General features: G+C 36.1%; 1 protein-coding gene and 2 pseudogenes across 1 annotated transcript; 1 reads left to right on the top strand and 2 right to left on the bottom strand.

Annotated features, from left to right (window-relative positions):
- Window positions 1–3,829: 3,829 nt before the first annotated feature.
- LOC150024173 (uncharacterized) lies at window positions 3,830–6,532 on the top strand. Its single transcript, XM_090296607.1, has one exon. The coding sequence runs from the start codon at window positions 3,845–3,847 to the stop codon at window positions 6,530–6,532; it is 2,688 nt and encodes an 895-aa protein (XP_090152733.1). The 5' UTR covers window positions 3,830–3,844.
- A 1,145-nt stretch (window positions 6,533–7,677) lies between these two features.
- On the bottom strand, window positions 7,678–9,099 carry LOC137819205 (uncharacterized; annotated as a pseudogene).
- A 1,828-nt stretch (window positions 9,100–10,927) lies between these two features.
- On the bottom strand, window positions 10,928–13,108 carry LOC137819201 (uncharacterized; annotated as a pseudogene).
- Window positions 13,109–18,569: the final 5,461 nt, after the last annotated feature.

The following is an 18,569-nucleotide window of genomic DNA, read 5'->3' as shown; positions in this document are numbered from 1 at the left end:
CAAATTGGATGGGCTGTGGTGCTCTTCTGGCATGGCAGGAGTATCCTAGTTGGTGGTAAAACATGCTGATACAGGTACAACTATCCAAATGCAGAACTAAAAGCAGGGACGTAGGGTGATATGCTGGTTTTTGTTGGTTTTTGATGGTTGTTTTATTAGTGCAATGAGCCTTGAAGGAGTTGATATGTTGGAATGGGAAGTGAACCTAAATGTGATGTGCTGTAGTTTATGCGTAAGCAATTGGCTTGTTGTTATGATGCATCAAGTCCCTTTGTCATCTGAGATATAGTGGTAAGCTAGGCACATGCAACTCAACCTCATGCATAGGGTGAAGGAAGCATTCTCTTATGTGATTATAGCTTTATTAAGCAATGCTGTTAGGACTGGTTTTAATGTGCTTTTTGATCCCTTTAGGTTTGTAATCTTGATTTGCTGAGCTCTTAAGCTAGAGAATAGTATGTATAAGGGTTGAGACACCCCTCAAGTGTCTCTTTTAATTTTATTAATTTATTGCTGATAAAAAAAACTAGTCACTCCATACACTTACCACTGAGCGAAATGGATTGAGTAGATTATGAAAAAAACTCTAGATATTTGTATTTTTTTTCCTTTCTTTTCTTTATAATTTCTGTAAGTGAGTTTGTTGCAATGAAAATTCATCAAATTTATTTCCTTGATTTACTAAGCAAAAACTCTTTCATTGAGCAAATTTTAGCAAATTTCAGAAATTTCTAATTCTCTATTCTAAATCCTCTAAGTGAATTAATTTGATTTTGGTGTAAAGACTTAGAAACTTTATTGATCTTACAAATAATCCTTTCCTGAGCGGATCCACAACCATGGAATTATGTTAGTATTTGTTTACTCGGAATTCTTTCTCTAACAACCCAAAAACTTGATATCTATATGTTTAGACTTTATTAAGCTTATATGTTGTTGTTTAAAAATAACACTACTAATTTAATAATGGTCACATGTTAACACAATTGAATAACTTCATTTTTTTAAGCAAAAAATAATGAATAAATAAAATAAAAACATCACTTAAACATTGAATAACTTGAATGTGATATGAATTTGTAGTATGGATTAGGTCTTCCTTAAACATAGTGAGATCAAACCAGAACAAGATCAGAGTTCAAATGTACCAAAACTTTATTTCTGCAGAAAATATATTTAGTACGTGTCTATGTCAAGAAAACACACAAATTTTTAAGCTCCTGCTAAAACGGAATATCACTTAAAGAGATAATACCCATACGAACAATATCTTGATGAAAAATTATTGGGATTAATCCTTTAGTCAGCAGATTCATAAGCATGGAGTTGTGTTAATATATTTTATAAACAACTGTCTACTCTCTGAACTCATTCTTTAGCAACTAATAACTTGATGTCTATACATTTAGAATTTATTGAGCTTATGTTGTTGTTGAAAAATAAAATTATTGATTTATTATTACAAAATAACTTAGCTACCATATGGCTAAAGAAGCTAAGAGACTCTCTAACACTTTCCTACGAAATAACACTGCTAAAAAGCATGTATAAAATAGCATGATATGTATTTCGTACTGTTTTGGTATTCACAAAAATTGGAGTCAGTGTAACCAATGATAGCAAGTCTCTTTTTCGCAATTATAACTCACCTTGAATTGACCAAATGATGTAATTCCTGATGTTGCCCTTATCCATATATTTATTTGAAATTATGTTTGTCAAAAGTGTACTTATCTAGTTAAGAGTCCACTTTGGATTTCAAAGTGTTTTTTTGTCATATACTTAATGCTGAGCATAACAGAAAAACAAGACATGCATTGCACTTGAAAAAATGAAACACTTTCAAAATAAGTTTCAAAATCTTATAAAGAATGTTCTTACACTATTCTCTTTCAGTGCGTCTTTTACATCATCCATAATCGACTCCTTTTCCTCGGTTCCTTTGACCAACTTTGACGAATAATTTATCTTCCCATATGTCTCGTAACAAAGGACAACTTAACTACCAATTATTTAGTTTCTAAAATTTTGGTTGTTAATTAGATACCAATTTAGAAACTATTTAACAATAATAAAAACTAATATAGAAATTGTTTAAAATACCATTCTCGTTGAGCAAGGTCGGGATCGACGACAGTGTTGCCAACTTAGTGTTGCCAACTTAGATCTAAGGGATTCGAAGGTGTTTGAAATAGAAATTTTCGTGAAGGAGTTTGTAGCAGTTTTCACTAGTACAAAATTCTTCAATAACGACACCTTTCAAAGACGGTTTGGAGACAACCATCGTTAAAAACTAGGCGGTGGCAATACTGTAATATTTTTGAAATTTTTTTGGACTTTTAACGACGGTTCACCCCAGAACCGTCGTTAAAAGTGTGGGTTATAACGACGGTTCACCCCAAAACCGTCGTTAAAAGTGTGGGTTATAACGACGGTTCACCCAGAATCGTCGTTAAAAGTCTGTTTCAAAATTTGCCACGCTCTAACCCCGCGCCACGCTCCCACTTTCATTTAGAAATTTGCTTGCCTTTCTCACTTCTTACTCGACCGCAACTCTAACCCGCGACCCAAGCGCCGACCGCGCCCTCACCGCGCCGTGCCATGCCCCACCGCCGACCGCGCCTCTGCCGCGCCGTGCCATGTCCCCACCGTCGACTGCGACCCCGCGCTGCACCGTGCCTCTACCGCGAACCCTGCGCCGCACCGCGCCTCTGCCGCGACTAAAGGCCGCACCGCACCGCGCCTCTGCCGCGACCCCGCGCCGCATTGCACCGCACCACGAACCCTGCGCCGCACCGCGCTTCTGCCGCGACCCCGCGTCGTGCCGCACCGCGCCTCTGTCGCGAACCCCGCGCCGCACCGCACCGCGCCCCGCGCCCGCTCCGATCGCGAACCTCGCAGCGCGCCGCGCCCCCGTCGACAGCGAACCCGCCTCTGCCGCCGCGCCCGTGCCGCTCTGCTGACGTTGCGCCTGCGACCGCCGTCCACGCCTACGTGACCGTCCATCCATTTGAGGTTAGTGTATTCTTATTTATTATCACCTATATTTTGAAAGTATTCGTTTTGAGTTTGATATTAATTGTTTATATTGAACGCATTGGTTCTGAGTCCGGAGGTGTTCGACCTTCGGCAATTTTCATTCATTATATATTGTTTTGACATATTGAACGCACTGGTTCTGAGTCCGGAGGTGTTCGACCTTCGGCAATTTTCAGTCATTATATATTGTTTTGACATATTGAACGCACTGGTTCTGAGTCCGGAGGTGTCCGACCTTCGGCACTTTTGTTTTATATTTTCATGATTACATATTGAAAGTATTGGTTCTTAGTTTAACAGTTCTATGGATCGGAGTTGGATTAATACATCACGAATAAGTGATACTTACGAAAAAGGGGTGGAAGAGTTCATACAATTCGCATAACATAATGCCGTTAGTTATAAGAATGGAGTAAGGATAAGGTGCCCTTGTATCAATTGTTTAAATGGAAGGATATTGAGTGTTTCTTAAATTAGAGAACATCTTTTGTGTGATGGATTTTTGAAAAGTTATACAACATGGACGTGGCATGGTGAATTGTTAGACTTGCCAAGTGTGCACGGAGGTTCGGAGGAAGTTCATTTCTCAATGGATGATAGATTAGAAGACATGATTCGTGACGTGGGAGCAGAATCATTTGCTAATGTAGTTTTTGAAAATATGTCTAATGATGCAGAGACTCCTTTGTATCCTGGTTCAACTAACTTCACACGATTATCAGCAGTGTTAAGGTTGATGAATTTGAAGGCAATGAATGGATGGACCGACAAAAGTTTTACAGAATTGCTTCAATTGCTTAAGGACATGCTTCCAGAAGGAAATACCTTGCCCTATCGAAATTATGAGGCGAAAAAAATACTTTGTCCAATGGGTATGGAGTATAGAAAAATACATTCATGTCCTAACGATTGTATTTTATACAGAAATGAGTATGAAGATTTAAGAAGATGTCCCAGGTGTGGTTTGTCACGCTGTAAGGTTAAGGTTGGTCAGAATGATGAAATTGATGAATTGACAAAGGAAGGTCCTCCTGCTAAGGTTGTTTGGTATCTTCCGATAATTCCAAGGCTTAAGCGTTTGTTTGCAAATGCAGATGACGCTAAAAACCTTAGGTGGCATGCAGATAATAGAAAATGTGATGGATTACTTCGTCATCCTGCTGATTCTTTGCAGTGGAAGAATATTGATAAAGAATTTCCTGAATTTGGAAAAGAATCAAGAAACTTAAGACTTGGATTGGCAACTGATGGAATGAATCCCTTTGGAAATTTAAGTAGTAATCATAGTTCATGGCCCGTTTTGTTAGTGATTTACAACTTACCTCCTGCGTTGTGTATGAAGCGCAAATACATGATGTTATCTATGATGATCTCTAGTCCAAAACAACCTGGAAATGACATAGATGTTTATCTTAATCCATTGATTGAAGATTTGAAATTATTGTGGAATGAAGGGGTTGATGTGTTTGACGCGTTTAAAAATGAATCTTTCCGATTGCATGCGATGTTGTTTTGTACTATCAATGACTTCCCTGCTTATGGGAACTTGTCAGGTTATAGTGTGAAAGGCCATAGAGCATGTCCAATATGTCAAGACAAGACATCTTATGAGCAGTTGAAACATGGAAGAAAAACCGTGTATCTTGGGCATCGTAGATTTCTAAAGAAATATCATCCGTATCGTCGATTGAAAAAAGCTTTTAACGGATACCAAGAACATGACATTTGTCCCACTCCATTAAGTGGTGTTGAAATTTATGAAAAAATCAAAAATGTTAATGTGACTTTTGGAAAAATGAAGAAGAAGCAAACGGTGAGTGAAATATGGAAGAAGAGATCAATCTTTTTTGATCTTCTGTATTGGTGTAAGTTGGATGTTAGACACTGTCTAGATGTAATGCACGTAGAGAAGAATGTGTGTGACAGTCTAATAGGAACACTTCTGAACATTAAAGGGAAAACAAAGGATGGTGTGAATGCACGTCTGGATTTGATTGAAATGAATATACGAGAGGAATTGGCACCGAGAGAAGTTGGTAAACGTACATACTTGCTTGCAGCGTGTTACACTTTGTCAAAGAAAGAGAAAACAAGTTTTTGTGAATGTCTTAAAGGTGTTAAGGTACCACAAGGCTACTCTTCAAATGTGAAGAGTCTTGTATCTATGAATGATTTGAAACTAATTGGCTTAAAGTCACATGATTGTCACGTTCTAATGCAACAATTATTACCAGTGGCTATTCGTGGAATCTTGCCCAAAAATGTTAGGCATACAATCACTCGACTATGTTCATTTTTCAATTCCATATGTAGTAAAGAGATTGACTCTCAGAAGTTGGATGAACTTGAAGAAGAAATAATTGTTATCTTGTGTCAACTCGAGATGTTTTTTCCTCCATCTTTTTTTGATATTATGGTACACTTGGTTGTTCATCTTGTAAGAGAAATCAGATTGTGTGGGCCAGTTTATATGCGATGGATGTATCCAGTTGAACGATACATGAAGATTTTGAAGGGATATGTGAAGAATCAATGTCGTCCAGAAGCTTCCATTATTGAAAGATACATTTCAGAAGAATCTATTGAGTTTTGTTCCGAGTACATGTCAAAAGCCAAATGTATAGGTGTTCCTGAAAAAGCTTGGCACTCTCGTAGATTCATAAGTAAATCTTCAAGAGGTGTACATGTCATAAGCAAATCTAGAGAAGAGGTTCTGCAAGCACACTTGTATATCTTGAATAACACTGATGAGGTGTTACCATACTTAGATACACACAAAGACATTGTCAAATATAAAAATCCAAGACAATCAGAAAAATGGGTGTTAATTGAGCATAACAAAACTTTCATGTCATGGTTTAAGCAACAAATAATGAATGATCCATCAGCATCTGAAACATTAACATGGCTTGCAAACGGTCTCAAATTTGATGTTTTATGTTGTTCTGGCTATGAAGTAAATGGTTGTTTGTTTTACACAAAGTCTCGAGATGATAGGAGTACAGTGCAAAATAGCGGAGTCACCTTGGAGGCAGAGTCTATGCAGTTTTCAACTGCAAAGGATCAAAATCCTGTTGTGGGATCAATGCCTTATTATGGTGTCATAGTAGAGATTTGGGAAGTTAATTATACCAAGTTTACTGTACCTGTTTTCAAATGCAAGTGGGTTGACAATAAGACTGGTGTCAAAGTTGATGAATCAGGAATGACTTTGGTTGACTTTCGAAAGATAGGTTATCATGACGAACCATTTATAATGGCACATCAAGCTTCCCAAGTTTTCTATATCCAAGATCCTACGTCTGACCACTGGTCTGTTGTGCTACATGGAAAAAAACAACATAATGACCCAGAAGATACAAACAATGACATTTGTGAGATTGAATCACTTACAAGAACGACCATCAATAAAGAGTACGAGGATGTTGCTGATGTTGTACATGCAACTCGAAATGATCATGATGAAGGAATATATATTTGTATGTACATGTGATTCATGTTTAGTTTTACAATATATTTCATTTTCATTATATTTCATATTCTTGATGCTTATTATATTTTTTTGATAACAGGAACATGGCAGATGATAAAGTTTCTCATTCAAAAACTGGTAGAGGACCTACAAGATTGAAGAATATGTTTAAGAAGATAACTAAAGATGACAAAATACCTTTGTCTATTGATATCCACACTGGTGTGCCCACTGGGCAACATGCAAAGAAATATAGGAGTTATCTCAGAGTACTTTCTCGTGAAAGGATCTCTATCTTAACTCAATCCTGGGATCACGTGACTGACCACGAGAAAAACATGATTTGGCAAGATATTCTGGTATGTAACTGTTTTTACTTTGCTAAATCTAAAGTTCTTTTATACTTTGTTTTTGTTTATGAACTAATTCTTTCAAACAATGTAGACGCATTACAACATCCCGAATGTGGAAACCTTGAAAGCGAAGGTTCTTTCAGATGTGGGTGTCAAGTTTCGTCACACTACAAAAAAAAAACCGATTTACCTACGGACAAAATCCGTATGTAACAGCAGAAATCCGTAGGTAAATCAACATTACCTACGGATTTCCCACGGAAAAAAATTCGTATGTAATGTTGGCGTCGGTAATTTACCTACGAAATATGAACCCGTAGGTAACAGCAGTCCGTGGGTAATACCCACGAGCATCAGTCCGTGGGTAATACCCACGAGCATCAGTCCGTGGGTAATACCCACGAGCATCAGTCCGTGGGTAATACCCACGAGCATCAGTCCGTGGGTAATACCCACGAGCATCAGTCCGTGGGTAATACCCACGAGCATCAGTCCGTGGGTAATACCCACGAACATCAGTCCGTAGGTAATTCCGTATGTAATCATGCATCCATCAAAATGTCTATTCATACATTTAAATGAATGCCTTTTTTAAAACCTGTATAATTTAACATATCCAACACACATTTAATTTCAAATTCAAATATAACATAATTAAAGTCTCATCATATAAAAGATAACATAATATAAAGTCAAGTCCACTTGAAACATCTAAAAATCAAAACAAACTTGAAACATAACTAAAAATCCTAATTCAAAAGTCTAGTGAACTTGTAATGTAATTTGTTGTTCAAAAAAACTACAAACATAATCCTAATAATCTGCATAATGATTATCGTCATCTTGTTGTTGCGTAGGTGGTTCCTTTTGCCTTGGCGGTTCTTGTGGCGACAATACTTGTTGAGATTGTTGAGCAACAAAACTTCGTGCTTCGGAAGGAAGGAAAGGAAGAATGATACTAACCAATGATTTCACATGCTCGGTGAGTTTATCATTGTGTTCCTTATAATTTCGAACTTCTTCCTTTAGCAACAAAACGCTTGGTGAATCCTCAGAGGAACTTGAAGGTTGATTATAGGTGAGAGTATTACCACGTTTAAAGTTATGAGCCAAGTCTCCAACCCCGTAGATTCGACCTTTCTTCTTGCCACCTGCTGCAAGAAGCCAACTTTCAAGTCTAATTCTGTCTTCCTCTGCAGAATCTATGGGGGATGATCCAGATGCAACCTCTGATCTAACTTGGGAAAGTTTACTCTGAAATTCTTCCTATTATTGATACACAAAATTAATGTCATATGTACAATATATAACTAAAATAAAGAAAAATAACAACAAAATGTAACTCACGTGTGTACGTCTCGATCTTTCATCAACAAATTCACCACTACTTTTTCGTATGAGTCTGCATAAATACCTCATCAATATATGCAGGACGACCCAACTGTTTTGCCTATAAACAACAAACATAAATAATATTATTTTTATGCAAAACAATACCATCCAACTTCTTAAACTTGATATAATCCAATGTAGTATTATCAAATATCTAACCTTCAAACATTGTATAATAGAATAATATGTAATCATAAAACATAATTCAAAACCAATTACAAACAAAGTCCAATGTAACTTATATGTTTCGTGAATACATACCATGCGAATGGCATGCTCATGTGTACTAATGGAGCCACCTGTGTGTAAAGAACCACCTGTGTCAGATGTTCGGTTTTTTTGGTTTTGACTACACTTGGAACGAAAGTCAGGTAAATTCCACTGAGATAGTAAAGAAGTCCAGACATCATCAAACATCCAAATAGGCTTTTTCCCATTTTTTCTAACTTCCATGAACATTTCAGATAACCTATGTGCGGCTTTTGAGTGGAAGTTTTTTTTAATCCTTTCCTCATGTTCAGGTTTCCAACAGACTTTTTTCTATGTAAACACAAAATTTATAGTTAAAAAAGTGAAGAATTTTTTAATACAACACTTTAAATAAATAATAACTGAGAATTCAATTATGGAAGATGCCAAATACCAAAAGAAATTGACATTTTAATTAAATGCAACATGTATAATATAACAAGTATTGTTAATATTAAATATAAGAAGAAATACTTTAAAACGTTTGAAGAAGATTTCTCTGTCTTCATCAGTCATTGAACCCCATGTAAGCCATGGCTGACAATATTGTTGTTTAATGATGAATGTGATTGCCTGTGATGCAACCCTACATGGATGAAACCTTAAAAAAACAAGTAATAAAGAAATTATTAGATAATAAATTGATAAAAGAAATAATGTGAAAGATTTTATTTATGGTCTTTACTTACCCATTACCATAAGGTGAAATCATAGGAAGAGCATGACCAACTGAGAGAGTGTCATCCTCATTGTTTGATTCTGCATCACCTCTATCACGGTAAATGTGCGCACCTTCCCCAATAGCACAATCATTGATTCTAGAAGGCACTGATAGCGGTGAGGGTGTTGATAATGGTGTAACCCTTGGCAATGGTGATGGTACTGATGATGTTGAGGGTCCTGTACCTGATGGAGAAGGCGCTGATGCCACAACTGGGGTTGGGGAAGATGTGGTGGGAGAAATGTCTCTTCTTGATTGAAAAGGTATGTCTGCAGTCCTAGGACATGGAAAAGATGCAGCTGTAGAGATAGGCGTGAGACCTGGGGTAGGAGAAGATGTATGTGCAGGAGTTGGGGATGGGGAAGGTTCATGTGTAATAGGTGCATTTGGTGGGGGTGGAATATTTACTTTAAGCACATATCGTGGCCTTTTACGCTTCATTACTCTTTTCCCCTTATTTTGACCAGATAAGTAAGGTTTTGGTTGGTCACATCCTCCTGAAGACATCTATAACCAAAAAATTATATTATCAATTATAAATGAAAGGAACATACTGCAATTAAAAACACACAACATAATAAAAGTTTCTTTCACAGAAGAATCATTATGTTATTACATAAACAAGAAAATAGCAACAGTAACAATCCCATAATGTATTCATAGCACATAATTCAATCATCATCAAATTCATGTTCTTCATTGTCTTCTTCTGAATCATTTTGTTCAAGTTGCCCATCTTCACTATCCTCTCCAGTATAATCATCTTCAGTGTCCCCATTTTCACTATCTTCAAACTCCTCTTCATTATCCTCTTCTTGAAAATCTTGAAATTCATTATCTTCGTCCACTTCTTCAACATGAACCTGCGAATGTTGGAATCCTGAAATACCTTCAACTTCAATTACTTCATTTACATGAGACATTTCATCTATTTGGTAAGGAACATCATCTTCCATATCAAGAGATTCAATGCGACCTCTAGGCTTTGTTTTAATTGCAACACACCAACTTTTTTTGTCCTTTCTTGATGTCGGATAGGGGACATAATATACTTGTCTTACATTATGTGCAAGGATAAATGGATCAAAGGGTAAATACATTTTCTCGATGTGAATGTTCACAATTCCATATTTAGGATCCACTATTGTACCTCTATGTGATGGATCAAACCACTGACAATAAAATACCACCACTTTCTTCGGGGAGCTCGAAGAATTGTACTCTAGCTCATATATGTGTTCAATGAGTCCATAGAAATCATCATGGCCTCCTTCCGTGAGCCCCTTTACATAAACACCACTATTTATTGTTTTTTTCCCCTTGCTCCATGCATGAGTGTGAAATTTGTACCCATTGACGAAGTAAGTGTGCCATTCATTAGCACATGTGAAAGGGCCATATGATAATTCCCTTAAGTGTATGTTTCTTACATTTAAAGGCTCACTTGTAACCTACAAAGGCAAGAGATACTGACTTATCTATATTTTTTTAGGTTAAATAAGACATAACTTAATCACATTGAGTTGATCATACCTGACCCGTAAACCATTCAGGGAAATGTGCATGTATATCATTTGATGCATTTGATGAGCTTATTTGTTTAGATTGCAAGAATGAACTGTGAAACATATTAAAACAATCAAGAATGGTTTATTTAGAGGATCAATTTTTTCAAAAATTAAAGTCAATTATTTGATATACTCACTCGAGGTATGGTTTTACTTCGTTGCAATTGATCAAAACATGAACATGGACAGAGTTCCATTCTTTATGGTTGAATCAATGGATTAACTTTTTTCCTGAAGAACGACCAGGCTGGTTAAAGATGGATAACATTGATGGAAAACTTTCAATTCCACGAGGTATTTCATTTCTACGATTTCGTGGTGACAACATGAAGTTCTTGAAATAGTGGGAACAAAAGTGAATTGTTTCTCGGTGCAAGTAAGATGCAGAAATTGATCCATCAACTTGAGCCTTATTTTTCACTGAGCGTTTAGAATCACCCATAAACCTATAATTAAGTAAATTGGAGATGGATTTAGACAAATAAATGAATTATTTTGACATAATAACAATAATATTTTTCATACCTTTCAAATGGATACATCCATCTATATTGAACTGGTCCACCAAGTCTTGCTTCATTTGCAAGATGAATTGGAAGGTGTTCCATTGAATCAAAGAATGCAGGGGGGAATACTCTCTCCAACTTGCAAAGAATGATTGAAATATTTTCTTCCATTCTAACCAAGTCATGATCCTTTATTGTTGCCGAGCACAAATCTTTGAAGAAATGGCTAACTTCGATAAGTGGATTCAAAACATGCACTGGTAATGAATGAAATGCAATAGGAAGTAAACACTCCATGAATATATGACAATCATGACTTTTCATCCCAAGCATCTTCCCCTTGTCTACATCCACACATCTTGCCAAATTTGAAGAATAACCATCAGGCATACGAAGTTCTTTTATCCATTGATAAACTAACTTTGATTCCCCTGTAGTTAAAGTGTAATTTGCTTTTGGTTTTAGAATCTTCCCATTAGCTTGCAACTTTAACTCCAAATCAGGTCTCCTACAATGCAATGTTAGGTCTTTTCTTGCCTTATCATTGTCCTTTGTTTTACCTTTTACATCCATGACGGTGTTAAATATATTGTCAAAGAAATTTTTCTCTATATGCATAACATCAAGATTGTGCCTCAATAAATTATCTTTCCAATATGGAAGATCCCAAAAGATACTTCTTTTTGTCCAATTATGCCACTCTCCATAACCTGGTAATTTCGACCTGTGAGGCTCATCTATGACTGTTGGTAGATTCCTAACTATATTCCAAACCTCTTCAGATGTCAACATAGGTGGTGGTCCACCCATTTCAACTTTGTCCTTTTTTAAAGCCTTTTTATTCCTCCTAAATGTATGATCATTAGGCAAGAACCTACGGTGTGAGTCAAACCAACTATTTTTTTGTCCATGTTCTAATCTAAAGGCCTTTGTGTGCTCCATGCAATATGGGCAAGCCAATTTACCTTTAGTCCCCCAACCAGACAACATGCCATATGCAGGGAAGTCATTAATTGTCCACATTAGACTTGCTCGCATCATAAAGTTTTGCTTCCTTGAAATATCGTATGTTTCAACACCACTCCACAACTTTTTAAGATCATCGATAAGTGGTTGCAAATAAACATCGATACGAGCCTTCGGATTATGTGGACCGGGAATGAGACAACTCAAAAACATATAGGGTCTAGACATGCACATTTCAGGAGGAAGATTATATGGGGTGACAATTACTGGCCAACAAGAGTAAGGTTTTGCTGATGCTTGAATATATGGATTAAATCCATCAGAGCATAAACCAAGTCGTACATTACGTGGCTCAACGGCAAATTCAGGATGTAATTGATCAAAATGTTTCCAAGCTTCACCATTTGAGGGATGTCGTAGCACACCCGAAGGTCTTCTATTATCATAGTGCCATGTCATTTGTCCTGAAGTTTGCATAGATGCAAACAATCTTTGTAATCTTGGAATGGAAAATAGAACATTCTTTTCAGAGGAATTGGTTTTCTTTTACTTGTTCCAACTCTTGGGTCATGATATCGTGCATGATGACAAAATTTACACTGTAGTAGTCGTCCATCATTTTTCCCATATTCATTTTCATAAAAAAGCATACAACCTTTTACACAACAATCTATCCTCTTAGCCTTCAACCCCAACATTGACACTAACCTCTTAGCATCATAATAACTTTTTGGCAAACCCTCTTTTATTGGTGTAGCATCTGACAACATTGTTGTGATAAAATCTAAGCATTGGTTAGGAACATTCCAATTAGACTTGCAAGCTAACAATTTCATACACATTGATAATTTAGAATCTACAGCCCCTACAAACAATGGCTCATTAGCCTCTAACAACAGATCATAAAATCTCTGAGCTTCTTCATTGGGAGGCTCCTCTCTGTTATTAAAATTAGATGGTTCAAATGTGTCATGTTGCCCAAGAGCATCGTGCACCATGTCTTGCATTGCTACAAATTGTTCACTTTCATCCACATGTACATCACTACTTGAAACACGAACGTGATCGTCATTGTCATTAACATGTGGCACTTGTTCACCATGATGAATCCAAACATGATAATCATACATGAAACCGTTTTTATAGAGGTGAAGCTTGACCATTTCAATTGGAAAAATCTTTGTACATTGACATTTATCGCATGGACATCTAAGCTCCCTTTCATTCAAATAAGACTGTTGTTGACAAGCTTTAATGACAAACTCTTCAACCCCATTCACAAAACTTTCTTTTAAACCCCCTCTGCCAATATAGCATCTATCGTACATCCAACTACGATTTACATGAAACAATTCCATGTTCTGAACCAACGACAACTAAAGACTAAAGATTGAAGTTGCCACAAAGATGCCTTTAGCCCTTTAATGTATTAAAAAAGAGTATTATAAGTTACTTCACCCTGAACTAGCAAGTAATGTGTAACAATGAATTGTGTTAAAAAATGATATCTATGAACAAAGCATCTCTTAAACCAATATAAAGATATCTCTTAATAAGAAAGAGTTTCATAAATTATTGCATTATATGACAACATCAATTACTTATATAAGTTCTATGCAGGACATCAATGACTTCCTAATCTACTTTTCTCCATTATGATATAAACAAACAATTATACAAACAATTATCATAAACTACAGGTCTATATAGTATGTAATTTCAGTTAATACCATTCACAAAAAAACAAAAAATAAAGCAAATTATAGACCCACTTATTCTAGTAAAAGAGGTTCAACGTGCCACCAATTAGTGAAAATAATGTAATCTAAGCAAGCCTTATGCTTAACTGCAGTATAAGTTGGGTTTTTTTTTTTTGCTTATTTACTGCCAAGGGTGGAAAAGGTGTGGTCAAAGGTTGATGTGCTGCCAGCTAAACCATCTAAGAGGCATAGCAGAACCACATTGGAGGCATGAGGAATAAGCCTTGTATAAGGTGGTATCTAGGTGGCATAATTTTCTTGCTCTGTACTGGAATGATGTTCTGACTTAGAGTAATCTAAGCAGAATCAGGAGCAATAAGCCTACGCTTTTTTCAGAACTGGCAGCAAGGCTTATATAAGCCTAAAAGTGTCTTTTTCATATTGGTTCCTTGTTGGAAGGCAAGGTTTTTCTAAGCCTAAAAGTGTCTTTTTGAGATTGGTTCCTTGTTGGAAGGCAAGGTTTTTCTCTCATGCTCTTTTGGTTTAGCTTGAGCTGAAATTGCTACACATCCTAGTAGGTTCCGCAATATGCAGACCAAGTTCTCCTCACATTTGCTGAGGAGTGGGAGCTAGAGTGGTGAAGTGGTTTATTATGAGGTCCACTCTTTGGTTGGAGCAAAATCTGTGACAAGGGTTTGAGTTGTTGTTGGGAGATTGGTACGAATAAGAGATTGGTATCCTACTCTTAATCCAGTAACATTTTCTAATATCCTCCTATGACAAACTCAACATTTTTAAAGCTACCAAACAAAATAAGAAAAACCTTTATGTAGCAGAACCTGCAAAATGTCATTCAACATTTTATTAGTTAATTCTAATTCCATCCAAAAAATATAATATTTTACCTTGGACAAACCCGACTCTGATCTGGAAAATAAGCAAATAAAAAATCGCCAAATTTATTTTCTAACGTTTTCTCAACCTACAACCATAAAAAACCATTTCATGAGTAAAGATCCAAAAATAAAATTACAGAATTTGTGAACGTGAACATAAACTGTGCATGGAGAAAAATATTCACAATTGCCAAATACAGCATAACAACAAAGTTAGAATTTTAGATCAACAAATTCCAAGTCTTGAGCGAAAACAGATGTCACACCGGATGAATATGAACATTAGAAGTACACTCACAGTATGATTTAAAACGCGTCCAATAGTCTCAAAGGAGGCCTTTCCATTCAGTTAACCCAGCGGAAACATTATCAAGCTGGATCAAAGAAACATAAGATAAGAAATACAAACAATAATATGCTGATAACAATAATATGCAAATAATAAGATGGAGTGTGAATTGACTACGCCCATTTCAAAACATTCTGAAATGGGTTTGATAAGATAATAAGATGGGTTTGATAAGATGCTTATCAAACCCATATACCCTCTTTTCGATTCTTCTTTCAGTGCTGTGTATTTGTATTGTCACCCAACTTTTACTCCAATTTCAAAACAACGGTATTGGTAGATTAGAGAGCGTCTAGTATCTTCATAAAAGTAAGTTAGGTGCAGTGACTTGTTACCTTTTAAATTAGCAACATGTCCAGAAATAATGGTGGCCAGTCATTTCCTTTGCCCTACTTAAATAACTTCTACCTTCTTTTTAAGTCACTTCGAAATATACCTGCACTATCTTAATCGGATTCTAAACAATGTGTATACTCCATTCTCTCCTTTTTCCTTCAAGAGGTTTTTCTTTCTATTTTCTGAATACAAATGAATAAAACTATTGAAGGAAGATTTATGACACTGTACGCATGCACCATGTTTGGTACGTTGCTGATTTCCAGTTTCTTCAAAAATGAAATGTTAATTATACATGATCTGTCTTAATATATTTAACTAGAGCATGGCATCAGTTGATGTAACAAAAAGTTGGAAGTTTCCCTTTCTGAAAGACATGATAAGGTAATCAACGAATTTAAGACCTGCGGGCTGGAAGATCTTCCAGGCATAAATTAAGAAATCCAACCAAGAAAAAAAGTGAATAATGTGAGACAGCTAGTTGATAGAGTATTAACTTAAAAAGTGTGAGTGAGTGAGTATTACATCAAAAGTTGCACAGTTTCTTTCATCCCTTTGAAATTTAATTAAAAACGATGCATATCCATATATGGTTTATAAAAGTAAAATATATTTAGAGAGTTTCCTTTTACAACCTTTTATGGTGATGCAAGGGGAAATAAGGTTAAGGAGCAAAAAAGCACATCAGTTAAAGTGCTGCTGCACACAGAATGAACAAAATGTATTGCCATCAGACTGTCATCAGAAAGACTATTATCTTCACGTAAAGGCACATGGTCGGCTTCATCTTTTTTCACCTTTTTCAAAGATTAGTTTTAATGCTCAAAATAAATACAAAATCTAACTAAGAAACCCGAAAGAAAATGATGATAAAGATCTGTATGATCATGATCATGTTATTGAGATCATGATGCTCATCATGGCCATCGTCATCTCCTTGTCAAGGCATCATTTGTGTAGGACCATTGAGGAAATTGCTTTGCTTTGAGCTTATTTCACACAGATAGATATTATATATACATATGGTTGTAGGTCTCAAAGATTGACACCAATTTAACATATGTGTACGTAAATTTAACATAATTATTTCCTTTCCTTTTTCATAAACCACGCGCAAAAAACACCATGTGAGTTTTCAATCTATAATCTCTCTCACAGACCAATTTTAGACATTAGAGGAAAGTTATTAAGCTGCACATCAATTGTAACAAACATGTCAATCTCTATCAGTATCTACTATTAAAGACGACAACACTAAAATAGCCATTAACATCTTTAACAAGAAACTCTGTTTCAAATTATAGAGAAACACATTTTCCATATATGGTTGAACGCAATTCTCAATAACTACCCCCATTCCTCAAATAATAGAGACAAAAATTAACTGAATACCAATGTGGAATTAATAAACTAGTTATATTTTGAGCTTGTTTTGTATTTTAGGTGAATGCAAGAAAAAGTGTATATAAACAGACTCTTAATCCCTGCATTCAACCATGGATAATTACCCATGGATTTAACAAACCAATAAATCAATTAAGTAAAAATCACAAGAATGAGAAAGTTGAAGGTGAAACATAGAATTGAAACATTTTATTACATTATAGTGGTATGTAACTGAACGTAGAATTGAATCCAAGAGAAAGCTGAAGGAAGGAAACCCAATTGGGAATTCCGAACAGAGAAAAAACAGAATACTGAACAGAGAAGGAAGTACAGGTAAGGGAATATGTGCTTGCTTATTATAGGTATTATTTATAGGTGCTAAACGGTGGAAGCGGTGAGCCACCGCATCGCACCGCCGCATCGCACCGCTCACCTCTCTAAACTCACTTTAAATGTTAAGTAATCCAACTGAACATTATCGTACACTAAATCAAAGAAAAAAAATTCAATACCTTTGAATAAGCCTCTGTAAATCGCCCTTGAAACGTCTGCGCTTCAGGCCACCACGACGACCACGACGACGCTTTCCATTGGGTTTTCACGAAATTTTCGAAGTCACCATTCAAGATTTAGGTTTACAATCACGAACACCAGATTAGGGCTTTTGGTTTCACAAATTGAAACCAAAAATTGGGGATTTCTGTGTAGATTTCGGAAGACACGAATTTGGGTTGAAATCTTCGAATGAAACAGAGACTGGGAGAGAAAAAACGGGAACTTCAAAGTTTCATTCTTTGGCCGTTTTGGAGCTTCGAAGGTGTTACAGTTTCGGTTTCTCACATTCTCACGGTTTGGTTTAGGATTTCAGAACCTCCATTGACGTTTTCAAACAAAAACTCGTGTTTCAGTTTAAGAAACCTGTTTCAGTCAAGGGAGCAAGAGTGTGAGAGTGTTTGAGAAGAGTTTGAGAGTGTTTGAGAGGTGAGTGGAGAGGAATGTTCCTCGGAAGGAAACCAACATATTTTTAAAAAAAAAAAAAAATTACTTTAAAATACATTAAAAACTTTCCCACCACCTTAACTTTCGTAGGTAAAGTCCTTTCTCCCCTTTTTATGTTCAATAACATTACCTACAAAATTTTTGGTAGGTAAAAACCTATTTACATACCAAAAAAAGTTCATGGGTAATTATCCATGGGTAATACAGGTTTTTCTTGTAGTGTCAGTTCAAATCAAAATTGACAACAGATTATATATATGGGAAAAGAAAAGAAGAAAATCCTTGTGCAAAATATGCATCCATTGATGAAGAAACTTGGCAGCAGTTTGTCAATATTCGACAAACTGAAAAATGGCAGGTTAGTATCACTTTTATATTTGAATATAGTTTATATTAACGTATTACTAAATTTTGAGTGTTATGATAGGAGGTTCGGAACAAAGCAAAAGCCAATCAGGCACATAATGATACCCCACACTTATTGTCTCGTGGTGGTTATAAGTTGCTAGAGCAGAAGATGCTTGAAGAAAAGATGAAAGCACGTTCTACTTCCATTGAGGAAATGAATAGTGTAGATTCTTTAAGACCTCCATCCCCACCACTCCGACATGAGATGTGGAAGTGTGCCCGTATAAAC

The sequence above is a fragment of the Phaseolus vulgaris genome, chromosome 10, assembly GCF_051622355.1.
Source record: "Phaseolus vulgaris cultivar YP4 chromosome 10, ASM5162235v1, whole genome shotgun sequence".
Taxonomy (NCBI): domain Eukaryota; kingdom Viridiplantae; phylum Streptophyta; class Magnoliopsida; order Fabales; family Fabaceae; genus Phaseolus; species Phaseolus vulgaris.
The sequence above is the reverse complement of the archived record's forward strand: the minus strand, read 5'-3'. Positions and strand labels throughout refer to the sequence as shown.

Coding starts and splice junctions, on each gene's coding strand:
- LOC150024173 (XM_090296607.1), top strand. CDS start 3,845: ATGCTTCCAGAAGGAAATACCTTGCCCTATCGAAATTATGAGGCGAAA.